The 23,817-nt window shown below is 40.4% G+C and overlaps 1 protein-coding gene across 1 annotated transcript in view; it reads right to left on the bottom strand.

Annotated features, from left to right (window-relative positions):
• TFAP2D (transcription factor AP-2 delta) overlaps positions 1 to 8,152 on the bottom strand; it is a gene marked incomplete at its 5' end in the record, with an annotated part of 43,682 nt that extends 35,530 nt beyond the window's left edge. Inside the window, 3 exons of the mRNA XM_081944886.1 lie at positions 3,307 to 3,367; positions 6,615 to 7,112; positions 8,114 to 8,152. Coding sequence (XP_081801012.1) covers positions 3,307 to 3,367; positions 6,615 to 7,112; positions 8,114 to 8,152 — 598 coding nt within the window. The remainder of the gene's footprint in view (positions 1 to 3,306; positions 3,368 to 6,614; positions 7,113 to 8,113) is intronic.
• Positions 8,153 to 23,817: the final 15,665 nt, after the last annotated feature.

Genomic DNA, 23,817 nt, shown 5'->3' on the forward strand with positions numbered 1-23,817 from the left:
TTGAAACAACCGATCTGAATATTCAACTTTTAAAGCAAAGCTGTGCCAGTCTGTATGTACAACATTAATATGATCTCTGCAGAATGTGGGTCCTCAGAAAGATTACCATATCAAAGCTTGATGCCTGAGGCTAGAGAAGCTATCGATAGGCCCGCAGCAGGTAAAGTAAAGATTATTGGTTGCGATGGTGCAAGGAGCGGAGCTCCAGGCGAAATCCTGCACGTCATTAACTGGAAGTGATAGCAGTGGGAGCTGGGCCACCTAATCAGTGGCTACTGTTGGCGCTGGCTGGTAATTAGCTTGCCAACACTGAAGCCCTGCCGTCCCAATCGCCCCTCCCCCACTGCAATCTTCAAAAAGAAAACGTCCTCCTGTCCCGACTCTCATGAAAGCAACAAACTGGCCAAGCCAAAAAAAAAAAAAAAAAAAAGACCCAGGAATTACGGGGCCGGGCCCAGCCAAGTCAGAAAAAGAGACAGGCAGGAGGCATCTTCTTGGGTGGGATGGAGGTCCTGGGGCCCCGTAAAACGGGTTTCCAAGAGCACAGTAAAATCCTATGTGCAGCAGCCCAGAGCCAAGATAAATCCGGGGTGAAATCGTCTCCACTCTATCTATCATATCCCACCAATTTTTTTTCGCATGAGTAGCTTATGCTTCACTCTTTGTCAGTTCCCCCATCTGTTTAATAATTATTCATTTCTAAAGCCAAGTCTTTGTATCCTTCTTTACTCTCTCCCCACCACCACTCAAATTGGGAATTCAAATTACTTGTTTTTCTTAAACCAAACAAGATTTTTCTCTCCCTCTCTTTTCCTCCAGTTGGTTTCTAAGTGAAAGCATTGTCTTCTTTCTTTTCTTTCTACCATGTGCGTTGTAAAACCTACAGCACCTTCCTTCTTTCAAATAATCCTAACCTGCCTTTGAGAGTTTTAACAAAGAGTTCAAAATATAAGGTGGCCGCCTAGCTATATGTTTTAACGTATTAGTGGCCAGAGTGGAGACAATCTGGATGATTCCATACTGAAAATTTCATGATCAGTCTAAATGTTATGATTATTTCTATCATGTTTTTAAAAAGATGTACAGTATTTATTATGCATTTTAGGCACACTTTTAAAACAGACAGCTCTGTCTTCCTTAGGAAGGCAGATGGGTGGCTCATGGAGCCAGAACATGTTTTTTTTAAGATTAGTCAAGAAACAGCTTTCCATTTTCAGACAGGATTTTTTCATTATCATTTTTTACATCATTGAATAACTCAGTTACATTTTAAAAGGAAGAGGGAGTAGAGAGGAAATGAAAGAGGGACTCTGGTTTTTCTTTCCTGCAATCAGTAGCTCCAGTAATTACCAGGAAAGAGTTTAAAGAAGTTGCATCGGTACTATCTGAAGGACTCAACGGGAACATCTTCAAATGGGAGATTGGAGTGCAGTCAAGCGCTGCAAGCGCAGTACCTCAGTTGAAGGCAACACAACTTCCTTCTCTTTTGGCAGAACTGATCTAGCCCAAAAGACAAAAGCATTCGTTTATCTCTGATATATTGAGTTCTTAGAAACTCAAAATCTCTCCCTCCTGTGGTGGGAAATAGCTATTTCACTGAGAACGAAGAAGTCGATTTTAATTATTTCAAGTGGCTTATGCCAGACAAATGATCATTTCATTCATATCTAAACTGCAACTAATCCTTGGAAAAAAGTATTTTATTCTTAAGCCACTCCCTTTCCTATTGATTTCCAATGTTCATGTAGTTTAACAGCAGGATGCCACAAATAAAATTATTTGTGGATCTCCAAACACAAAAACAAAATCTTTGGACGCAGAGGATCAAAAGTCTGATGGGTCAAAAGTCAGAAAAGAAGGAAGGAATTTACAATTGAGATTGTGTTTTAGAATGGATAGTTTCATCGGCCTATAGTTAGGGAAATATAACATGCAAGCCGTAACATACTTAGAAATAAGCCTTGTAGATTCCCACTGTTCCAAGGACTAAAACAGAGAGATCTGAGAGACCCATAAAACCTCGACTTTGAAGACGTAGTTACCAAAGCCGTCAACCGAATTGTCTTCGACAGAGAATGTCTTGTCAAGGCGCTGTCCATTTCAGCACCTAAAAGCTATCACGATTGTCTTTCCCCAATTAATGCGATTTTGGAACACTCGAAGTTTGACGGTTTTAAAGGAGATTTCATTGCCAGCCTCAGCTTGTGCTTCTTTTAGAATAACATAGTTCATATTATTTTTATGAACAATCATGATTTCATAGATCTAAACCTAGACATTAAATGAATATTCCCCTTGTTCATTTTGGCCCACTCTTCTTAGAAGTTAAAATTCAATCCACTAATTTTTTCCACAATGACATTAAACTGAATGCATACTATATATAGTACAAAAGCAAATCTGGAATTCGCTTATTTGTATGCACGAGCCAAATGGAGGACATGATAAAGCAACATATGTTTTTTTGTTCATTTACTTTCAGTTTAGTCTACCCATTAATATATTTCACAGCATGATAAGATTGAATAAGGTTCTGCCCTGATATTTTCCTCACCTTCATTCCAATTCTGACAAAGTAATTCTGTACCTATTCAAATAATGGTGACATAAGAGCACAAACTGGCACTTCCTATTCAATCAAATATATCTCCATACACTTAAATCATTATGATAGGAATATAGAATTTGGACTGCAAAAACTCCCCAACTTATTACCGTTGCTGCACTTTTCCTGCACCTGCCGGTGTTTTCATTTGCAAATACTGCCTTCAATTTTAAATAGAATTGATTGAATTGCTAACAGTCATCACGTTTCTTCCTCTGGCTTTCTCTGTTTTCTGGTGCAAATTGTTCCAGCCAGAAGCATGACTGGAAGGCTACAAGACACTTACCAAACAGTGAAATGGAGCCAGCAAGCAAGAAAAGGTTCACACAACATCACTATTAAGTAACAAAGAGACCATGTCTTTCGTTCTTGAACTTTCCACTTCAATATGGCCATGTCTGAATTCAAAAGCCCTCCAAGCAGCAGAGACCACTTAAACCTGCTTCTTCCCTCAGTAGGATTTCTGGGATTTCTTACAAGATTCCATCGATGGGGATCAGAGGGGGAGAGAGTGTTACATGAATATAAAAGACAGTCAAGATCCCCAAATGTTTTTTTAAAACTAAACTTTGGGCACATGGCTTGTCCCACAAAACTTGCCCCAAATTTCAGGTGACAGGCAAACAACTTGATTTTTTTTAGTGGGAGGGGAAGAGAAGATATATGCCTACATATTTTAATATATATTAAAAAGTGCTTACCTCTCCTTATCACCCCACCTTGTCCATTCAATACTAGCCCACACTGGGCCTCCACCGAACCCTTGAATAAAGAAGAGAAAAAAACCAGATTCAAAAATCCACACAGGTAAAATGCATAGTAGCTGCAAGGCTGAAATGGTTGGGATTTTAGTAGAGACTGCAATCGTTGCAATGGATATAATAACTCTCCTTTGGAATTGTGAGATGGGAAAAGCACAGCTTGTGCCCAAAACAAATAAACCCTGTATTTTTCTTCTTCTTCTGTTCTCAAATATGACAGTTCTTTGACGGACTGATTGATTGGCAGGCAGACAAAGAGGAAGTGAGTAGCATGGACACAGACAGAACTTGCCAAAGGGATATTTGGCACATGGGAAAAAAAAGAAACAATAAAAATGAAAGTGACTCTCTGCCTATTTGTGCATATAAAATATGCACGGCCTCTGGAAATGTAACAGCTCTGTGTCACAAAATTGCCACCAGTGAATCAAATTAGAGAAAGACAATGGACAGATCTAAGGATGGAGTTAAGTTGGAGGGATGTACCCATATAAAAATGGATGCTTCTAACTAAACAATATAGTTCTAGTCTAAGCTGAACAGGAAAATGACCAAGATAGGTTAGGTACTGCCCATAGAAGTACATAAAGTGAGTATCAGTCCCTGTCTTAAGATGCAAGGGAGAACTCTGATTTGTTTTAAAGAAACAACCTTTCCTTATGTGTGTGTATGGTGTGTTCTTATATGCTCTGTCCAACTACATCTCCCAATTCTTTTTCAGTACTGCAAATTTCAACAAACACACACACTTCCCTCCACAAACAAATAAGGTTTTAAATATGGAGTAAGCCTTTAAAGGTGTTTCACCTACACAGCCGTCTGTGATGAATTAGTTCATGTGGAGAAAAAGTTGGTACATAATAACCGTAATACCCCTCCCCAGAAAAACCCTTTCACAAAAGCAATCTTTATGGTCCTTCTTCAACCCCCACCCCCCCTTTCACCATCTTGATGCTGGCCTAAACCCCCTCCTTTTCCAAGGCCTCTTTTGAGTTTAAATGTTCTGCCTTAAAGTGATTATGAAATCAATATGGACAAAACTGGGCGACTGAGCATAAATTAAAGCAATGATGGGAAAAGGTGTGACAGTTTCTTTTGTTCCCCATGGAAAATCTTTTTAGGGGACTGAAAGATGTCCACTGTGGTTCCAAGTATCCTTGCATCTGTTAGGCTGACTTAAACAGCCTTCCAAACTATTGGACTTTCACTTAACATTCTGAGCAGGGGAAAGTATATTTACATTTGTTGCATTAGAAATGAGACATATGTTGATGAGAAAAGTGGAAAAGAAGGGGGAGGAGGAGATGAAAAAAGAAAAGAAAGAGACTGAAAGACTTGAGAGTAACACTCTTCTAGAGCGGTCCTTTCACTTTGGGTCATAAATCTGATTATTTGCTCCTGTAAAACCTGGAAATGAAATGAACAAAGCACCAATAAGCTTATAAACTACATAAATAAATTACAGGAGTCCAGTCTCTCTTTGCAAATTCCTGATTTGCGACTAAGGAAGTAGCCATGATGGCATGATCCAAACAAACCAGCATTTCTGTATCCTGATTAGAAAGTTGGCCAGGCTGCAAGTATAATTGAAGAACGTTTTGTTGAGCTGAGCTTTTTAACAATCTTGCATAGGTCAAATATCCGATGAGCACGCACGCACGTCCTCGCACACATAGTATACCTATTTAAAGGATCTTATTTTCTCCTTTCTTACCTAGAAACAATTTTTAAAAACTTTTTTTTAAAAAATGGAAATGATTCTTCCAAATGGCTCTGCTGTCTCCAGGCTGGAGAGGGAAAAGGGAGGGTCAAAGGGGGAAAACGTTGTTTGGTCGGATGACATTGCACAAGTGACCAGTTGAATGGCACTAAGTCGAAAATTGGATAAACTATGGTGCTTTCTCGCACAGGATTTACGCATTGTGGGTTTCCTTGCAAACGACGCTAATCCCTTCTTTTGAAAAAAGATACAAGGCTTTGTGCTTGGGCATAGAAAAAAAATGTACAGCTAAAAAATCAGCAGCAGACGTGGTTATAAAAAAGGGGAGTAAATAGGTCTTAGTGGAGCTAAACAGTGAATGGCAGATTTGGGAGAAGGAGGAACATAAGGGAAGCTCTTGTTGAAAACGGAACGGGGGTGGGTGGGAAGGGGGCACAGACGCGTAGAAAATTATTGAGTGAGTTTCAGCGCGGAAAGTCAGGTTTTAAGGAGTTTATGGCCCTTGAGGATTTTATTCTTGTGGAGATTCCGCTGTGTATGAGCGTGGGAGGCTCTCATTTAGTTACATTTAGTTAACCCGTCGGTTTTCACTTTCGGCTTAAAAATTCTATTCTCTTTTTCACTGAAAATAGAAAACCACTTTTAAACATTTTAGAAGGAATAATTTAATATAAAAGTGTTATAATCTATATAGTTTGAGGGAGGAAATAGTGACAAAAAACTTGTTTTTTTAAACTATGGCGGGGTCAAGCGCGGTAACCAGAATCCACTTTATCAGATGTAGCCGGGAAAATTCTCTCTCTCTCTCTCTCTCTCTCTCTCTCTCTCTCTCTCTCTCTCTCTCTCTCTCTCTCTCTCTCTCTCTCTCTCTCTCTCCCTCCCTCCCTCCCTCCCTCCCTCCCTCCCCCCCCCTCTCTCACCATTTTACGACGGAAACATGTGTTTGTGTAAGCAAAAATAGTCGAGTGCTTCGAGATAGGCAGAGCTGAGAGATAAACCGAAATGTAGGGAGGTCTTTATTGTTTACATTTCTAAAGCACCCATAGAAATAAATTAATAAGAGAGTAAGTAATAAGAGAGTAACTCTCTTATTTATAAATAAATAAGAGAGTAAGCAAAAGAAATTGGCTGGATTCGTGATGGATGGAAGTTCAGATATAGTCACACCCAGTACTACTTTCAGAGCTACTTCACCTACTAACACCTCTGGTCTTATTCTGTAATCTTTCGGGATTTAGTAGGAAATCTACCCTTCTGGGTTTAACGTTCCAAGGAGGAGGGCGGATTTCCCTTTTTCCCCTTCTGGGAAAGGCTGACATTCGGTCGCGACGTGTCCTGCCTGACTCTTACACCGGGTTCTCTGTAGGAGCGAGGGCTGCGGACGAGGGACAGCTAGTTTGGCTGGGCAGGGCAGGGCAGGGCAGGGCTGGGCTAGAACGTCCAGGACAGGAAAATGCGAGGCGTCGGGGAAAGTTAGTGGAGAAGAATCGGGGCGATTCCGCGCGCCCAGGAAGCGCATGCCGTTTACCTGCAAATCGTCCGCTCCCGAGGCCGCCAGCCCAAGGCTTGGTCCCGGCAGAAGCCTTTGATCTGGATGCATCCCATATTGGGTGCCATGGCCCATAAGAGAGAGGTCGTGCCGGCGGTAAGCGTCTAAACACCCAAGTTCGCGCCTCTGCTCGTCCAAGCAGGAGGATTTGAGCGCCCGGGCGTTGTGCAAATTGATGAAGTCGGCGGGTTCTCCATGGTGGATCTGCTGGTAGTATTGCTGCGAGTGGTGGAGCGAATTCAAGGAGTAGGCGTCGGGGTTAACCGCCGGGTGGCTGTGTTGGAACTCGTAGTGGAAGGACTGGTGGTGTAGGGGAGCGTATTGGTGGTTGGCAGAGAAATAAGGGGTGGCGAACTCAGTGCCGGTGCCGGAATAGGTGAGCGGCGACGAGGAAGAGTAGGCGACGGTGGAGTTGGCCACAGACTCCAAGCATCCCAGCTGCATCAAACGGTAACTGTTTGATCCATCGTGACGTATCTGTAAAGGCAGAATGGTGGAAAAAGGTAACCCAGGGATGGCAGGCCGGGCATGGGGAAAAAGCGGGGCGGCCCGAAGTATCCAGTCCTGTCTAGCGCTCTCCCCGCCCCCAGCCCGGTTTTCTTAGCCTTGGCCCTCGCCTACACCTTGGGCTGATGCCGGGCAGGTCTGAGCTACTCTTTGCTTTGGTTTCTTTTCTTTTTTTAAATGAGAGAGACAAAATCAAAGTGTGAGTATGGGGTTTTTTGGGGTGGAGGGAGTGAGGGAGTAAAACCTGCGCCTGAAAGCGAGAATCAACACCGACTGGCCAAAAAGTAACTCTTTCCCCGTGTTCGCCGTAGTTGCTTTGGCGAAATCGCCCAACACAAAAGCCGCTCCGCTCCCCGTTGGTGTCAGGCGCAAACCGGCGGTTTTTCGGATCCTGACTCCTTGGCAAAGGCGCAGGCCCCCTTACTTTGGAGCGCAGGTTCCACTGCTCCGTATCGAGGCTGTCGATACGCCTTTACACCTTTCTGGTTTAAAAAAGATATCCGTCCCAACCCGTAACAAGCCCCTACCCAAACTTCCCCTTCCGACAATCTGAAGGGGAGCTGTGGGTTGCTGGGCTCCCAAGTTCCCAGCTGTCTCTCTGGCTACTTTTTCCAGCGTTGCCAACATTTCAGAGCACATTCTCGCGCCGCTCAGTCTGTTTTGGTCCGGGCAACCGTTTGAATGCGACAGCGGTTTGCCCCTTGCCTGTTCCCGGCGACAGATGTCATAACGAATTTTCGCCCTTTACTTCCCCGAGTTCTTTCTGAAGCCGGATTATAATTAAATGTAACGGTCCAATGTGGATTAACATACATACACAAAAAGGAAAGCGTGCGCGAGAGAAAGAGAAGAAAACCCAGCCGTACACACGCGCGCACATAGAGGCTCGTTCGAACATACACATGCATAAGCATACACGCACACACACACTCACACGCGCGCACACACACGCGCCCACACACACAAAATACCTCCGCATCGTGGACGAGTCCTGGAAAGGTAGTTGACATTTTGCGTTCTTCGAACGAGGCGTAAAATTAAATCCCCTCTCCAAATTTAAAAGGAAAGAACCAAAGCCACCAACAAACCAAGAATAATTTCTTTTTAAAAAAAAAAATTAGAAAAACTGCAGTCGTCTCCCGTTTCCCCCAAATGTGGAAAAAAAATAGAGAGACACATATATATTCTGTCTAAATGCAAAAGTGTTCCCCAATCTGCTTGTCGAGATCGCCAGCCCTTTTTCCGCCATACAAGCCTTTTAAAAACCTGTAGGAACAATTTCCCCCTCTGCACAAAAGCGGCTCCCCGGATCAGATTTTGTACTTGCTGGGTATTTCTTTGGCTGATGTCGTAGGTCCCTTGGTAATATAGAAGTTTTGAAAATTAAGCATCAGCACTGAGAACTGGGAGGACAATAGATAGAGCAGCTTCATCCCAGGAGACAAGGAATAAATATTGTATCTTCGCCTAATAAGGAACTGGAGGTTCTTTCAACGTTTTTATACATTTTCCCCTTCGCTGTTTCAGAACGCTTTTTTCTCACCCGTACTTAGGCAAATGTGGGATCCCCGCATTCAGCACTTCCACGCCGACCTTTTAAAATTCATATTATTGGGAAGATCTAATCTATTACATCAAACAATATATATGAATTTAAGCTAAACTACCCTTTTCAATTGGTAAGTTGCTTCTTTTAGCGCACTGCATTTGCTTTGTGTTTGGGTGCCCCCCCCACACACACTTTTGACCAGGGCGGAAATTTGTTTTGTATGTAATTGAATTTTTCTCCCCCACCCCAAATTAAGGAAAACCAATTAGCCTAGTTGTTTTTTTTTAAAGACTAGAATCGAAATTGGGCCCCAACCACAGCCTAATTCTTTAATGTGGGACATCCTACATGAAATCACATTTTGGGTTTTTTTAAAGAAAGCATTTCAAAGGAAGAACTTATCTGAAACCTGGGTGCTGTTGCGGTACGTTTTATTTATGTACTGCACACTCACACACGCTGACATATAGTGGAAAGAACATCTGTAAGAGAATGATGGTCATTTTCCATTGGACAAATATACCGGCAGTGCCACAGACTTTATATTGTTTGGTGGAACCCTAATCAAAGCTGCTGCCCCCCCCCAATCCCCCTATTGATTCAGTACAATCGGCCAAGTTCCTTTCGGGAGGTGGCCCGGCAGAAACACCCCAGCTCCGCTGCCTGCGCCGAGGCGCCTGCCAGCCTGGTCTTGCGCTGAGCGCTGTCGCCGCGCCTGGGTGAAGGCAGGGCGCGTGGGCACCTGGCATCTCCCTTCTGTTCCCGGCGAGCTGATACTGCCAGCAGTGGCGATAAGGAGCGGGTGGTACTGGTTTTTAATTGCCATTTAATTTGCTTGGCTTTTAAGTATTTAAACCGCGAAGGGTTTTTCGGAAGAAGCCGCGGGCGAAGAGACAGGTGGGCTCTGTTTGAAGGTCCGAGGTAGGGGAGGGTTTCTTGCTATCTGTTTGCGCCGGCTAACAGGAGCTGTCAGTCAAGCCGCTTTTCTTTCTACAAATGGACCCGGGCACACGACCGGAATGGCAATGCGTTGTCGGGAAACGGGCAAGGCAGGTTTCCAGACGGGCCCTTCCCAGGGCTCAGTAGCAAACCCCTTTAGCTTCGCCAGGCTTCTCCGAAGGAAGATCCCGGCGACAGGAGTTCTCGCTTAAGTCATTCATGAGAAAGAAAATGGGACAATGAGACCGCCTCACATTTTGATCTTGAAAAGCTATTTATTAATTGGACTCCGGCGATCGTTTCTCAGCCTTCGGGCGCCGTTCGAGTTTCGCCTAATAAAGATGAGCGAAGAAATCGGGGCATCGACCAGGCTGCCCTGCAATTACTTTAGGACGCTTCTAGTTGTGCGTTCTGCGAGCAGGACCACCTTCTGCACATTTTTCCAGCGGACAATCCCTCTGCTCGCTTGTTTGCTCCCGAGTAAAGGTCCTTGGCTCCCTCCCTCCCCGTCCCAAACTGCAGCCCTCCTCCCGACCTGGCGCCAACTCGTTTCGAATTACCTCCTCTTTTAAACTTCTGGTGGCCCACCCAGACCTGGACAGCCACCTGCCTCTTAGGATAATGGCAATGATTCAACAGTCCAATTCGGAAACCTGAAGGGGCCCCAACTCCAACCGCAGCCTCCTATGATTCCTCTTCTTCCTCAGCCCCGTCCCTGCACAGTCTGGATTTTTAAGCGTTTTCTCCGAGTAGGAATTCATGGAAACTCCGAACTTTGCATACAGTTTTGTAAACCCTTCCTTGGCTAAATAGAGCTGCTGCCTTATATGGATTTATCATCCCAGACGCCTCGCTGCCCACCCCCCCCCCCATGGAAATGTGAAAATAACGCTTAGGATCAGGCGGTCATACTCCGACTTCCTTCGCAACTGGACTGGAAAAGAAATCCTGCCAGATCAACCCAAAAATGTCCTTGAGGACAAAGGTTTGGGAGTAGGACCAGATGAAACCCGCAAGAGTTCTAAATCTGCTGTCCCAAAGTCTTCAGCGCCCTGCAGTTCTAAGAAGAATCTGCAGTTGAGCTTTCTCTCAATTTGATTCCCATAATAATTGTTGCTGTCACAGAAAGTTTTCCTTCGTCCCCCCAGAAAAGCGAGGGTGGGGGAGCTGGGAGAAGAAAGGGCCAACTGGAAAGGAAGTAAGAAAGTGCTACATTTTAATCTTCCTTGTCAGGCTGGTTAGCAGTTTTCACTTCCCTGCAGCCAAAACAAGGCAGAAGAGGTGCGCAGACCTTGCCAATCTCCTCTTCAGCTTCCTTGGCAAAAGAGAGATTCCTCCAGAGGAGAATGTAACTCCTCTGGTCCAGCAGAGCAACAGCAACAGGGGCCTCTTTCCATAATCGGGGAAATCAGGGGTTGAAACAAATAATCTGGGCTCTTGAGGAGGATAGGAAGATTCTGTTATGCCAACTACATTCACTATGCTTTGAATGTGCTTGGTGGTACCCTTTCAAAGGAAACCATCCAAAATTACCCATACACTCCCCCCTCCCCCATGCAAAAATTGTCCACAACCAAGTGTAATTAATAAAAATTGTAAAATGGCTTCTCACTTGCTACCCCAAAGCCATCTTTCTAAAGAAATGAATCACAGTTTTCACTTAGCTAATTGATTCCCTTCTGTGCTATCCTGGCTACAAGAGCAGTTCTGTAAAGCTGGAACATGGTAATAAATGAACGGCCTACTTTACAGCAACCTCTCCCAAAGGTTTCACAGCTTTCATTTGGGCAGCCTCTGAGAAAGGATTTTGAAGGAATGAGGAGAGAAGCAGCATGGTCTGGAATGAGTCTTGTGCTACAGTGGCAAGGTGTTTGGTTGTTGGTGAGAAAAAGGAAATCTGTGTGCTTTTTCTTATCAGAACAACATGTGAGAACCAGTCTGATGTAGTGGTGGAGGTGCTGGCTGAAAAATTAATAGACTGTGAGTTCAAGCCCCATGTTAGCCATGGAAGCTCGCTGGGTGACTTTGAGCCAGTCACTTTTTCAGTCCCAATCCACCTCACAGGGTTGTTGTTGTGGGGAAAAGGGGAAGAGGAAGGCATATTAGGCATGTTCATTGCCTTCAATTATTTATAAAGTGATAAAGATAGGATAAAATAAATAAATAAACATCAACATGCAATCAAAGGAAGATCTAAGCAGTCGTTCTAAGTGGGGAAATATTACTGTTGCTTCCTTTCTGATTATTATGTTTCTTTATTATATTTATAACCCACTGACTCCTTTAGAAGATTAGCAACATAAATCAAAAACGTTCATAAAAGTTCAAAAATTACAATACCCCAAACTACATTACACAATCCATAAATAATAGCAGTCTCAAAACAATACATTGAATTGCTTCAAATGTAAATGCATTAGATGAACATTCTTAAAAATGATTTCTGTGCTTTTGCCAGTTTCCAGTGTTTACTTCACGTTTCCAGCCAAAAAATGGCCATTGGATAAAATGGATTCATTTAATGACTGCAGCATTTCCTTAATGATCATAGAGTTTGTTTAATGACTGCTGTGTTCATTTAATGACTGCTACAGAAAACCAGGCATAGTCACATGCTGACCAACCTAACAATTGCCAAACCTATTGTAATTCAGATGGAATAGAGAAGTAGATGTAAGAGTAATCTATGAACAGATGGCACACAACTCTATATCCACACTAACAACTTCCAGTAGTTCCACAGAGTCATTGAAAAGCATGGGGGACAGGATGGAACCTTGCGGTTCTGTGGCTCAAGGACTGTGGAGCAGCGATCTTCTCCACCAGAAAGCCTGTTCTCATGGAAGAAGCTGAACCATTACAAAATCACACCCCCATCCCCCAATTCCACAAGACAGTTCAGGAGAACATTATACTCAATGGTATCAAAGCTGTCCAAAGATCAAGAAGCACAGGCCAGAAAACACTGCCACTTTCATACTCTCTGAACAAAAATGTCCACTTGATCAATGCTGCTCCACACCATACCTTGACCAGAAATCAAGATATTGAAGTATCATTCCAGACATTTCATCCAGAATTACCTGGAGCAGTGCAGCCACCATCCGCTTGACCAAGAATAATAAAACTGAAACCACTTTTTAATTGTCAAGAGGGGAGGGATTGAAGGATGCCCTTCAACAGAGAACATAGCACCCTCCCTTGATTGGAGGAGGCATTAAAAATCAAACACGAGGTCTCCCTCAAGGGGGCCCTCCTGACCAATACCTAGGAAAAGAAAGGTAGGTCTAAAGGTGCTGACCTAAGCACATCCAAGCACCCTGCCCAAGAGAAAAGAACTCCAATAAAAGAAGGCAAACAAGTGCACTGGATTCCTCCGATTATATATTTTTAATGGCGACATCCATCTGCTGGCAAATACGAATGCTTTGATCAACAATTAAAAGAAAAAAGTAAAACCAGCCATTTAAAAACAGGAATTATAAACTTATGTAAAGATCTTTGGAAGGTCTTATGTAGCGATATAGAAGACATAAAATGTGATCTGTATATGGCAGCAAATTATGTTTAAATTCAGCTACCTGTATTTTCCAGATACCACCAACTGGTTTTACTAGGCATGCCAAAGTTTTGAACACCAAACTGAAAATTAAAGGAGACCAAGGGTATGGTTGATTCATTTCATAATGCATTTTGATTTACAGTGATATATTCTTGTTAGGAAATTCTCAATAGAGGGATTGGAGGAGTTATTATTATCTGAGATAAGAAATTTAAATTTCATCATCCTTTGATCCCAAAAGTTAATTGCCACCACATGACAGTTTTTTTCCTGTTTTCTGTGATGCTGGAACTGCTGATTCATGTTTAGCAGCAAAGGTATTATAAAGCTGAAAAGTCTTATATTATACGAGTTTTGATGATGCCCTTTCATAAAACAAGATTATGCCAGGTGTATTACTTAGGTAATATATTCTGCAATTTTCTTATCAAGGCTGTTGATAATCTACTAAACAATCTATTTCAAAATTACAAGTTTATGAATTTCATAATACGAAACTGGCAGGGTTTCATTTTGTAAAGACACCTGAAGTATCTTGAGCACTAGAGGGGATATACTCTCTCCTTGAATTTTCTGCACTATTCTATACTTATTCCATCTAGCCCTAAGGCCCTTCTGGATTTCACCATTTCAATAATGTTGTCACATATGAGCACTCTCTTTAAGCAAATGTCTTCAATGAAATATGTGTCCCATTAAATGTATTTGGAGAGCAAATTTGATGTAGTGGTTAAGGCATCAAGCTAAAAATTAAGAGACCATGAGTTCTAGTCCCACCTTAGACACAAAGTCAGCTGGGTGTCCTTGGGCCAGTCACTTTCTCTCAGCCCTAGGAAGGAAGCAATAGCAAGCCACTTTGGAAAATCATTGCCAAGAAAACTGCAGGATCCTTTCCAGGTAGTTAGAGAATAGGGCACAATTGAATGGAAGATAAAATATATATTTGTAGTTATAATAAAAAAAAGTGGGGTTTGTTTAGTAGAGAAACAAAATAACATTAATTGTAACTCTAGAAAAATAACTTTATATGTTGCAATTGGATCATTCTTCCTGCCAAGCTGACTGTTCCCCTCCCTTTTTCCAAGAAAGCAAAGGAGATTTTCCTCTCCTAATTCTTACTTACAATAATATCTTATTTAGGAGTAATAGTTGTAACTTATGATATATCTATGAAATAACATTTGTTCTTCTTTGGATGGGTGTGTGAAAAAAAATCAGTATTTTTCTTTTGGTTCACCTATTGCCATCACTGCCCTACGCCAAGTATTTCACAGACTGTTCACAAAGGGATGTCACATCATATGCTGTATGATGAACAAATGGAATAATGTATGAATTACAGTACTTCACTGAAAGACATGCATGACTTATGATGCACAGTAAAATTAAAATTCTTTTGAGAATGTGATGTGTAGAACGTGATGCTGAGATTGATGGTCATTCACATCTGGAATGTTCTTTATAGGTTTTACAATGAAATTGCTCTATGCAGATCTTGCTTCAATTAAATAAAATGCACAGAACCCATGAGTTCACCCTATGGGGGAAAATAACACACATCACCAATGGAGGCAGTATTTATTTATTTATTTGTGGCTTACTTACTCTAGTATTAACTGGAGAATTTTTTTTTAAATATTGCACAATAGCGCACAATAAAGCCAAGATAAGACCATAAAAAGAGCAAAACAATGCAGCATACAAAATCAAACTAGAACCATCATAGAAATGAAAACATTCACTATTAGGTGAGCCTTTTGCACTGGACTGTGCGTAGCGTACAGAGAAGGTCCATGCAATATAGGAAAAAAGAAAGTAGTTGAGAGGAATGGAACTGCAATGAGTCAAAGAAGATACATTTTAAGCTTCTAAAACACTGAATATATCAGTGAAAAAACAAACAGTTAACCTCTGGGGTTAACTGTTGAGTAACAGATGGAGTAATCTCTCAATGTGTTAATCTGCTGGTTATGGTTCTTTTCCTGGAATTTCTAGAGTGTTCCTCAGCAAAGTTGTTCTTAGGAATATTGAGCGATCCAGAATGTATGGCCCAATGTTGGCTATGGTTAGCATCTTCTCTACCTTGCAGGTTTGACATAAGCATAGTTCATCGATAGCAATTAAAGTACAATTCTATTCCTGAATATGAATCAACATTAAAGCAATAGCAGATTGGATTGACAGAAATAGTTTTCAGGTATAATAATGTTAGAAAAGAAAGAAAAATCTTCCTGTATGCACTTGCTCAATCTTCCCCATGCTAATTCCTTCTCAGTGTGTTAGGACTCTTATCATGTTTTCACAGCAGCTACATAGATGCTGCTGGGGGGAAACTGCATTTGTTCACCTTTCAATCTACATTAATTGTTAGTTTAACTTGCTTGTTTATGTCACTGCTTTGCTCAACTTGTATTATTTAAGATCCCTCCTTTGGCCAATTGGAACTACCAACAAATTCCATCACTTTTAATGGTCCTGAACTGAACTGTGTTCTTCCATAATAAATATCAGTGTGCATATCTTCATGGTTCATCTTCCATGTGATTCTTTGCATCTTTTGCCGAGGTTGTCCAGGGACTCCTTTCCTTCAGCATAAGATTTTTTTAAAAAAAAATCCAAATCTTTCCTAATATTTTAAATTGCCAGTTTTAAGAAACCATAATACAATACAATACAATACAATACAATACAATACAATACAATACAATACAATAACAGAGTTGGAAGGGACCTTGGAGGTCTTCTAGTCCAACTCCCTGCCTAGGCAGGAAACCCTATACCGTTTCAGACAAATGGCTATCCAACATCTTCTAGAGACTTCTAGTGTTGGGGCATTCACAACTTCTGGAGGCAACTTCTGTTCCACTGATTGATTGTTCTAACTGTCAGGAAATTTCTCCTCAGTTCTAAGTTGCTTCTCTTCTTGATTAGTTTCCACCCATTGCTTCTACACTCAGGTGCCTTGGAAAAAAATTTGACTCCCTCTTCTTTGTGGCAACCCCTGAGATATTGGAACACTGCTATCATGTCTCCCCTAGTCCTTCTTTCTATTAAACTAGATGTACAACTACTGGTAATCTATTCATAGAATCTAAATCATACTCCTTTGAATTCATAATATAGCCTTTTCTATGACAGTGCTAAATGCAGGTTAGTCCAAAACTTGCATAAGACTTGGAATAGCAACGCCATTATGCCAAGCCATGAGCAATTGTAGAAAAGGAAGTGTCCCTCAAGATTATCAAGTCATAAAAGAGTTTGACATTGACCAGTTTGGATAACAGATTGATCTTATCCAGTAGCTGAGGCTTCGAATAGTGAAGAATGGCAAAGGATCTGCTCAATATAAGTTTGTGAAGGTCCATATACATCAAATGTGGAAGCCTTTTTCAGAATTATCATATAGGCATGCTCTAAGAAATGCAGTAATGGATGACTGTTTCATTCATTATACCAAGTCATAGGCAATTATAGAAGAAAAAGTGTCACTCAAGATTATCAACTAAAAAAAGAATTTGACATTATCCATACTTACCTAGAAAGAAAGAGCAGAGGAAACTGATCTGTGAATGCTGGTGTGCTGATTCATTGTCCTAAAATTCTGAAAGACCGTTGTCTAGAAAGGCCTTCAATTCTTTTGGGAGAACCTGCTCTTATCTTGACTTTTTTTAATATTCACTAAGAAAGAAAGAATGTCCCAATTACTCAAAAATGAAAAACTGACTTAGGGTCGTAACAAAAGATTCCACACAGACTCTTCCAAGTTCTCAATTAGAACTTAGTCATACTTCTCATAATAAATTTCTGTGTAAAAAAATATCAGACCAGATGACAAGCTGTTGTCCCATTTAAAAAAAAAAAAAACTAGACTTATGTCATTTTCCAGATGCATTTTAAGGATCTGATTTTTACATTTCTTTGTGGTAGCTGAGAAAGAAAATATCTGTAAACTCTGATTAACATCAGATTCTTTAGATTATTGAGAATTATGCCTACCAATAATAACAAACCTTATACCTAATTAAATTCATAGCACTATGGTATGCCTGTACACCATCAAAATTATGGCATCACTTTAAAATAATTCATTTGAAGATAAGGCTCAGCATTGGCACTCACAAATGTTGGCAACTGTAGGTGAAAGTGGTAGGAGTCAAAGGGACCTCAGTGAATAATGAGATCCACCTAAATATAAATCTACTAGCTGAGATCCAGTTGAGTACACAGGTGAAAAATGCTATGCTATGATTTCCATAATTTGTCTGAGATTAACAGTCACCCATAAATATGGAACATTTTGATATTGCCATATAAACCAATATAAATAATTATTTTTCCACAATCACCTGTAAATTAGATTTTGGAGAAGGGGTCATCTTACATTACCTGATAAGAATAGAGAAGCTATTTAAAACAAAGGATTGGGCTGTAAGTGCAAAGATGATGAAAAGCTTAGATGCCTTTGAAGATTAGCTTGAAGATTAGCCCTTGCTTGGGAAGGGTTGCTTTCTTGGTGAATTTTAACCCTTTTTGTAATCCCTAAAGACAGGACTCATCTCTCTTGTCTTTTCCTTTTCCATCTAACTACCTTTTCCTCTCTCCTCATTTCCATCCAGTTTTGCTCTCCCCTTTCTCTTTATTTTCTTTCTTTATGCAGCTGCTCCTTCCTTCCCTCCGGATTCCCATCCTCCTCCCACTTTCTTCTTGCTTTTGCTGTTTCTCTTGGAAGAAAGGAATACAATGTCTTGGTGCATTTCTATATGTAAGAGTAATCTGGATTTCTGAAAGAGATTGATTGGCATATGCAGATGGGGATCAATTAATTTTATCAATTAGCTGTCTTATTTTAAAGTCAAATTTTCCTCCCTCCCTCCCTTCTTTCCCATCTCCTTCCCTATCTTCCTTCTCTTTGGACTGTGGCTTCTAACAAGTACAGTATATACAGTAGATAGGTCCAACAGACACATGATCACACAAGTGTGATGTAAATTGGCCAAGCTAAGTTGATAAAGTTGATAGGCATTGTATAAAATGTGTGTTTGTATTTATAATGTTTCCTAACCAATCTTTTATTTGGAGGATCACCTTAAATTCAGGGTTGTCTTCCTTTCAGATAAATAGTTGCAGTTTGCATATGACTCATTTGCAATATTTCATACAAGGATGTATTTTGCCAGATTTTTGTAGCTTTGCTCTAGATCTAGGATTTGTCAGTAAATGCTCACTACATGAAGGGCAATGCTATTAATATTTTTAAGCTATTATTCTCCCAAGGGTATGAGCAGCTTGAATAAATCTATGATTAAGGTGGTGTTTTTGTCAAAATTTGAATACATATTTATTCATGGTTTGAAACATGAAGCTTTTATTGACTCAAGAATCCAAGATATATTGCACATATTTTCCTTGACTTTTTGCTATTAAAATGCATATGCTGCATTCCCCAGACTGAAACCAGCTACTTCAGAGATAGTGCAATCCATCAGGGGATATGTATTTATGTTTTTAAAACATATTTTAATTTCCCCATTGATCATAACTCATGAATAAAATCAAGATATTCCCTGAGAATTACCACTTGAAATTAAGAATTAAATATGATATGAAAAAAACCCACTTCAGCAGCCCAGCAATAAAATGGGTAATGAAATTTCATTTTTAATCAGCAAGTGATCATTACTGAATGTGAGTTTTTGTTTTAACAGGAAGAAAGGAAGGATTTCAAAAATAATTTTTCTTTGGTGATAACTAATATCTCATTGTGTGTGCTGACAATACAAATTATGGAGTCAGTTTGGTTATGTCAGTAGATAAACCCTAACCCAATTGTCTTGTTGACAATTGGTGGATTCTCATGAATGAAGGATGAACTATCAAAACCTTAAAACTTTGAAAATCTCAGTTTTGAAGTCTTGGCCAGTCTTGGCCAAAGCTCTTATTAAATAGAATTCTTTCCATTGATTTGAGATGGGGTCAAGATGAGGTCCCAAACATGTCTTTGAGATTCTGTGCTAGGAAGCACAGAAGAAATAGAAAATAAATATCTGAGAATTGACTTTTAAGGAGATCAGGCACATCATTTGGAAGTAATTTTACATGACAGTTAAACTTGGACATGACATCTGGTGAGAACAGGCTACATTGTATACCCAAACAGAAATATTTGATCTCTAATTCCTTTGCTATAGGTAGATTTAATAGGGTATCTCTTGAGATGGCAACTGAGAATGCAGATGCATCCTTCCACATTAGAAAAGTTGTTTGCCTTGAATATAGTATAATATTTTCATAGGAGAGAACATTACATTAATGATAGACATGGAATTTCACAGAGAAATATATGACAATAAGAAATGTAAATGTCAAAAGATAATACATTCCTCTTTTCTCCTTTCGTGTAATTAAAAAAGAAGGCAAATGGAAAAGGGGTATCTATTTTTCATATATTACAATCCTGAGCTATAAACTAGAGACAGCTATAGTTCCTACCCAAATAATCAGCGTTAAAGTTTTTACCAGCCTCCTATATAGTTTTTTTTTTTGTAAAACTGGAAAAGAAAATATTTTAGAGTAGTTTTTGGACATTCCAATTCATTTACCACTTGAAGTGACCACCAAGGGGAAAAAAGAATCAGTTTGGGTAAATATTTTGGAAGATTTTATAATTTTAAGGATGTGTGGATTGACTCCATTTTAGTCTTAACTGTTGACTTGATTTGGATTGATTTAGAAATAGAGTCAATTTGAAGCAGTAATTTGATTTTCCAAATAGATTTTAACAAGGATCTTTTGCTTATGCACAAAACCGTTCTGAATCATTATATTGATCTGAGGGTATTCAATTTGATTCACTGATCTGATTTGGAAAGTCAATTTGATTCTAAGGTTCAATAGAATTACTTTCAGATCATATCTTAAGAACAAAAGCAACATGCAATCTTAATAATTTCCATATCTAAGACAGATTTGGAACTCTGTAGCTTTGTCACTAAAATAATAACTCCAGCTTTTTAATAAAGCTTAGAAATTTAGATAAACGTGTGCAGTCCTAGAATTATCATAAGCATGGACTATCTATTCAGATGACTATGTTTTATTTACATGGTGTGTCCAACGTGCATGGGAATGTTGTCTTACAGCTCAGAATTAGAGTGAAGGAATATTTTTTTTAAAATAGCTTATACCAATTGATGAAAATTAAAGAAAGCTCCATGATCATTTTCAAGATGGTTTCAAATCATATTTCAACCAATACAAATGCTTTCTTATGCAAATTGTCCATAGTTTCCCACTTTGAAAGGAAAACAACAACATAGCACTTGAAACCCAGGTGTTATTTTTGTCTACATTCATTCCATGGAAATGTTGTGATACTTTCCTTAGGAGTGAGTCATTGTCAATTATTCAGAGCAAGTATAAAGTTGCTCACAGGTTTATGTACTTGCAAATATAACATTTCGTTTACTTAATGAACTAGGAGATAAGTGATGAAACCACATGCTTCTGTTATGTGTGTGTGTGAGAGAGAGGTGGGGAGAGAGGGAGAGAGGGAGGGTTTGTATTCATCTTGTATCTGGTAAAAATCAAATTCATACAATTTAAAATTGTCCATATTTTCCTTTATTTATGTATTTAATTCATAAAACAATTGCTCTAGGGAACTATCAAATACACACCCACACACTAAAATTAAGACAAAACTGCTAGCTGAATCATTTATCAACAGAAATCTTGAGAAAAGGAAGGGAAGAGGGAAAAGAGGGAAAAGAGAGAAGGAGAAAAGGAACTCCCAGGAGAATAAACTGTTATTATGATTTGGATTTCTATCCCACCTTTCCAATCAATAAGTTTGATAAATTGTGCCTGACAAACCTTTGATAACTAGTGTGTATCTTTTGGAACAGACTTCATGAGACAATTTACCTTGCAGAAATTAGCAGCCAAACTGCCATATGGCACTTTCCCCCAATTGCAACTTTCAAGCACTTTTCAAGAGAAGCCCCAGACAGAGCTTACTGCAACAGTCAAGCTGTAGATAATTTAATTTGACAACCAGCTTCCTCCAACCCCTTTACTTTCTCCTGCTTTGTTGATTAGAGATGGTTAGGGAAAAGCAACTTTACTTCTAATTCGCTAGTGCAAAACAAAAGGTCAGTGGGCAAAACCCTCCGGGTGTTTTCCCCCCACCCCCACTCTGCTCATTCTGGAACATCTGGAGACACTATCAAGGAACTTCATTTCTGGAAGAACACTTCAAAAAGTGTGGAAAGTATTTCCCCTTTTATTGTCTCAAAAAACCCTCAACCTGGTTGAGGATTATGGAGAAGCAAATTGGTTGGTAGGTAGATAGATGGAAGTCCGCTTGGCATATTTGCCTTTAAATCTTGTGGTTGGAAGACGCCTTTGTCACCTCCCTCCCACAAGACCACTTCCCCATTGGGCTTCTGCAGGAGCAATTCCTTTATTGAACCTGCTAGCCCTGCAGCACATGGCCTCTTGTTTGTCAGCCCCACTTCAGCAGGGAGCTGTCCATTCAGAACCAGACAACCACGTGGTGCTTGCCCGCGAAAAAACAAAAGCAGTGAAATATTAATTAAGAGAGCTAAAGAAAGAGAGGAGCAATCTGTTCAATTCTATGCCCGGAGGCAAGCTTTAACGGAAACCACATATGCTTTCCCTCTCCCCCACCCACCCACCCCCAAGAAATCTTCATTTGGGCATTAAACTACTTAAAAGGATTAGTCATTAAATACTGGCACATTTAGTTTAATTTGTTCGAAACTCTGTGTCACAGAGTTTGATCAGAAAGCTAAGGGTTTTAATCTCATTTGCCATATTTACCTAGATGTTTTATTTCTTCTGCTGCTTGTTACAAGGATCATATTAATATATCCCATGTATCCAGAGGGAAGAGGCTTTTTTTTTAAAAAAATGAGCCGGATGCTCACCGATGGCATAGAAGTATCAAAGGGCTTTTTCAAGTAAAACAAAAGATGTTAGTGGGAATCCTCTGTTCCCTACAGCAGACTGGCTCTGACTGATTATTTTAGGGATCGGTAAAGTTGCCTAGGGGGGAAGGAGAGCTCAGTGGCTATAACAGTTTTGGAATGCTAGGAGATGTGACTGTTGCTCCACCATCTAACCACATCAGAGTTAGTAACTCCTCTTTGCCTCCCCTTCCCAAATTTCATATAAAGGATATTCAGTTGTTTAATGCACCGGATTTTAGCAAGATACTGAACATTAATGCAATCTCCTCTACATTCACATCTTAAACTGATTTACCTGGTTTATCTTGTATTTGCAATAATCGTGTCTAATTATAATCAGGATGCCAAGATGCAGGATGCCGAATGCTACTTAAGACTATTTTCTAAAATATAATCCATTCACTGATCATTGGTAGCAAGGGATAACCATGATGTAGTGGTAAAGCCTTTTATACTAGTTTTAGTTTTCCTGTATGTACAGGCAGAGCTTGGGAAATGCTGGCTGGGGGAACTCTATGCATCTTCAAATGACCAAGGTTGCTGCTATAGACTTCTGAAGCAACAGTAGAAGGAGTATCAGATGGGTAGAACATCCGGGAGAAGATTTGCGATCACAAGCATTCTACTTTGCCACCATCTCACCTTCAAGAGAATCAGAGCCAGGTGTGGAAAAATAGCATTGGCAAGCAGCTCAGAGGAATATCACCTAACTATATATCTAATTGTATTATTGTGGATCAGAAAAAAAAGACAGCACTGTATAAGGAGGCATTAATATTCCCCTAATGCAGAGGTGTCAAACTTGTGGCCCGCAGACTGAATGCATCACACTTTGGCCACGCCCACCACTGTTTTAGTGAAGGGGGAAAAGTCATGATATGTCACATGATGACAACGTGACAATGCGAGTTTGACACACCTGCCCTAATGCCATTTCATTCCTTTCTATCTACATTCATTGTGGGACAAATTAAAACAGAAATGAACAGTATTCAGAGAGATCCAAATGTTTCTTTTCCTCAGATCAGTGTACAATGCTGCCTAACAGAATGCATTATCCTGCATGTTTTGAGTCTCATTTTTCATTCATGTAGGTTAGTACTAAGCCCCTGCAAAAAAATGATACTTTAGAATAAACTACCACTGAAAGGGACTTCTCTGAAAACTGTCAAACTTAAAACTGCTGGATGAGATAGTTCATGATGACTCCAGTAGTTGTAAAGAGGGACAGAATAAAGGGAGCGTGAGAATACCATGGTTAGATGAAATGGTAAGACCATCTCGCATGTCAAGCTCTTTTCCCTGCCTTTCAACTTTTTTAGATGCTTTATGTCAGGGATGTCAAATTCAATTTCATTGAGGGCCGTATCAGGGTTGTGTTTGACCTTGGGGGGATGGGGTGGGCAGGGCCAGGGTGGGTGTGACCAGCTTGACATCACTCTTGTTGGGGGACACCTGTGGTGGTCCAAGTGCTCTGCCAGTGAAAACGGACTCCCAAGCTCCATTTTTGGCTGTGATGGCCTCCTGCAACCCGCTGCCAGTGAAAATGGATCTTGCGAGGGCCATGTGCAGGCCCCCGGGCTCCATTTTCACTTATAGAGGGTTTCAGGAGGCAATCACAGCCAAAAATGGAGC

Source organism: Natrix helvetica (assembly GCF_964273705.1).
Source record: "Natrix helvetica genome assembly, chromosome: 2".
Taxonomy (NCBI): domain Eukaryota; kingdom Metazoa; phylum Chordata; class Lepidosauria; order Squamata; family Natricidae; genus Natrix; species Natrix helvetica.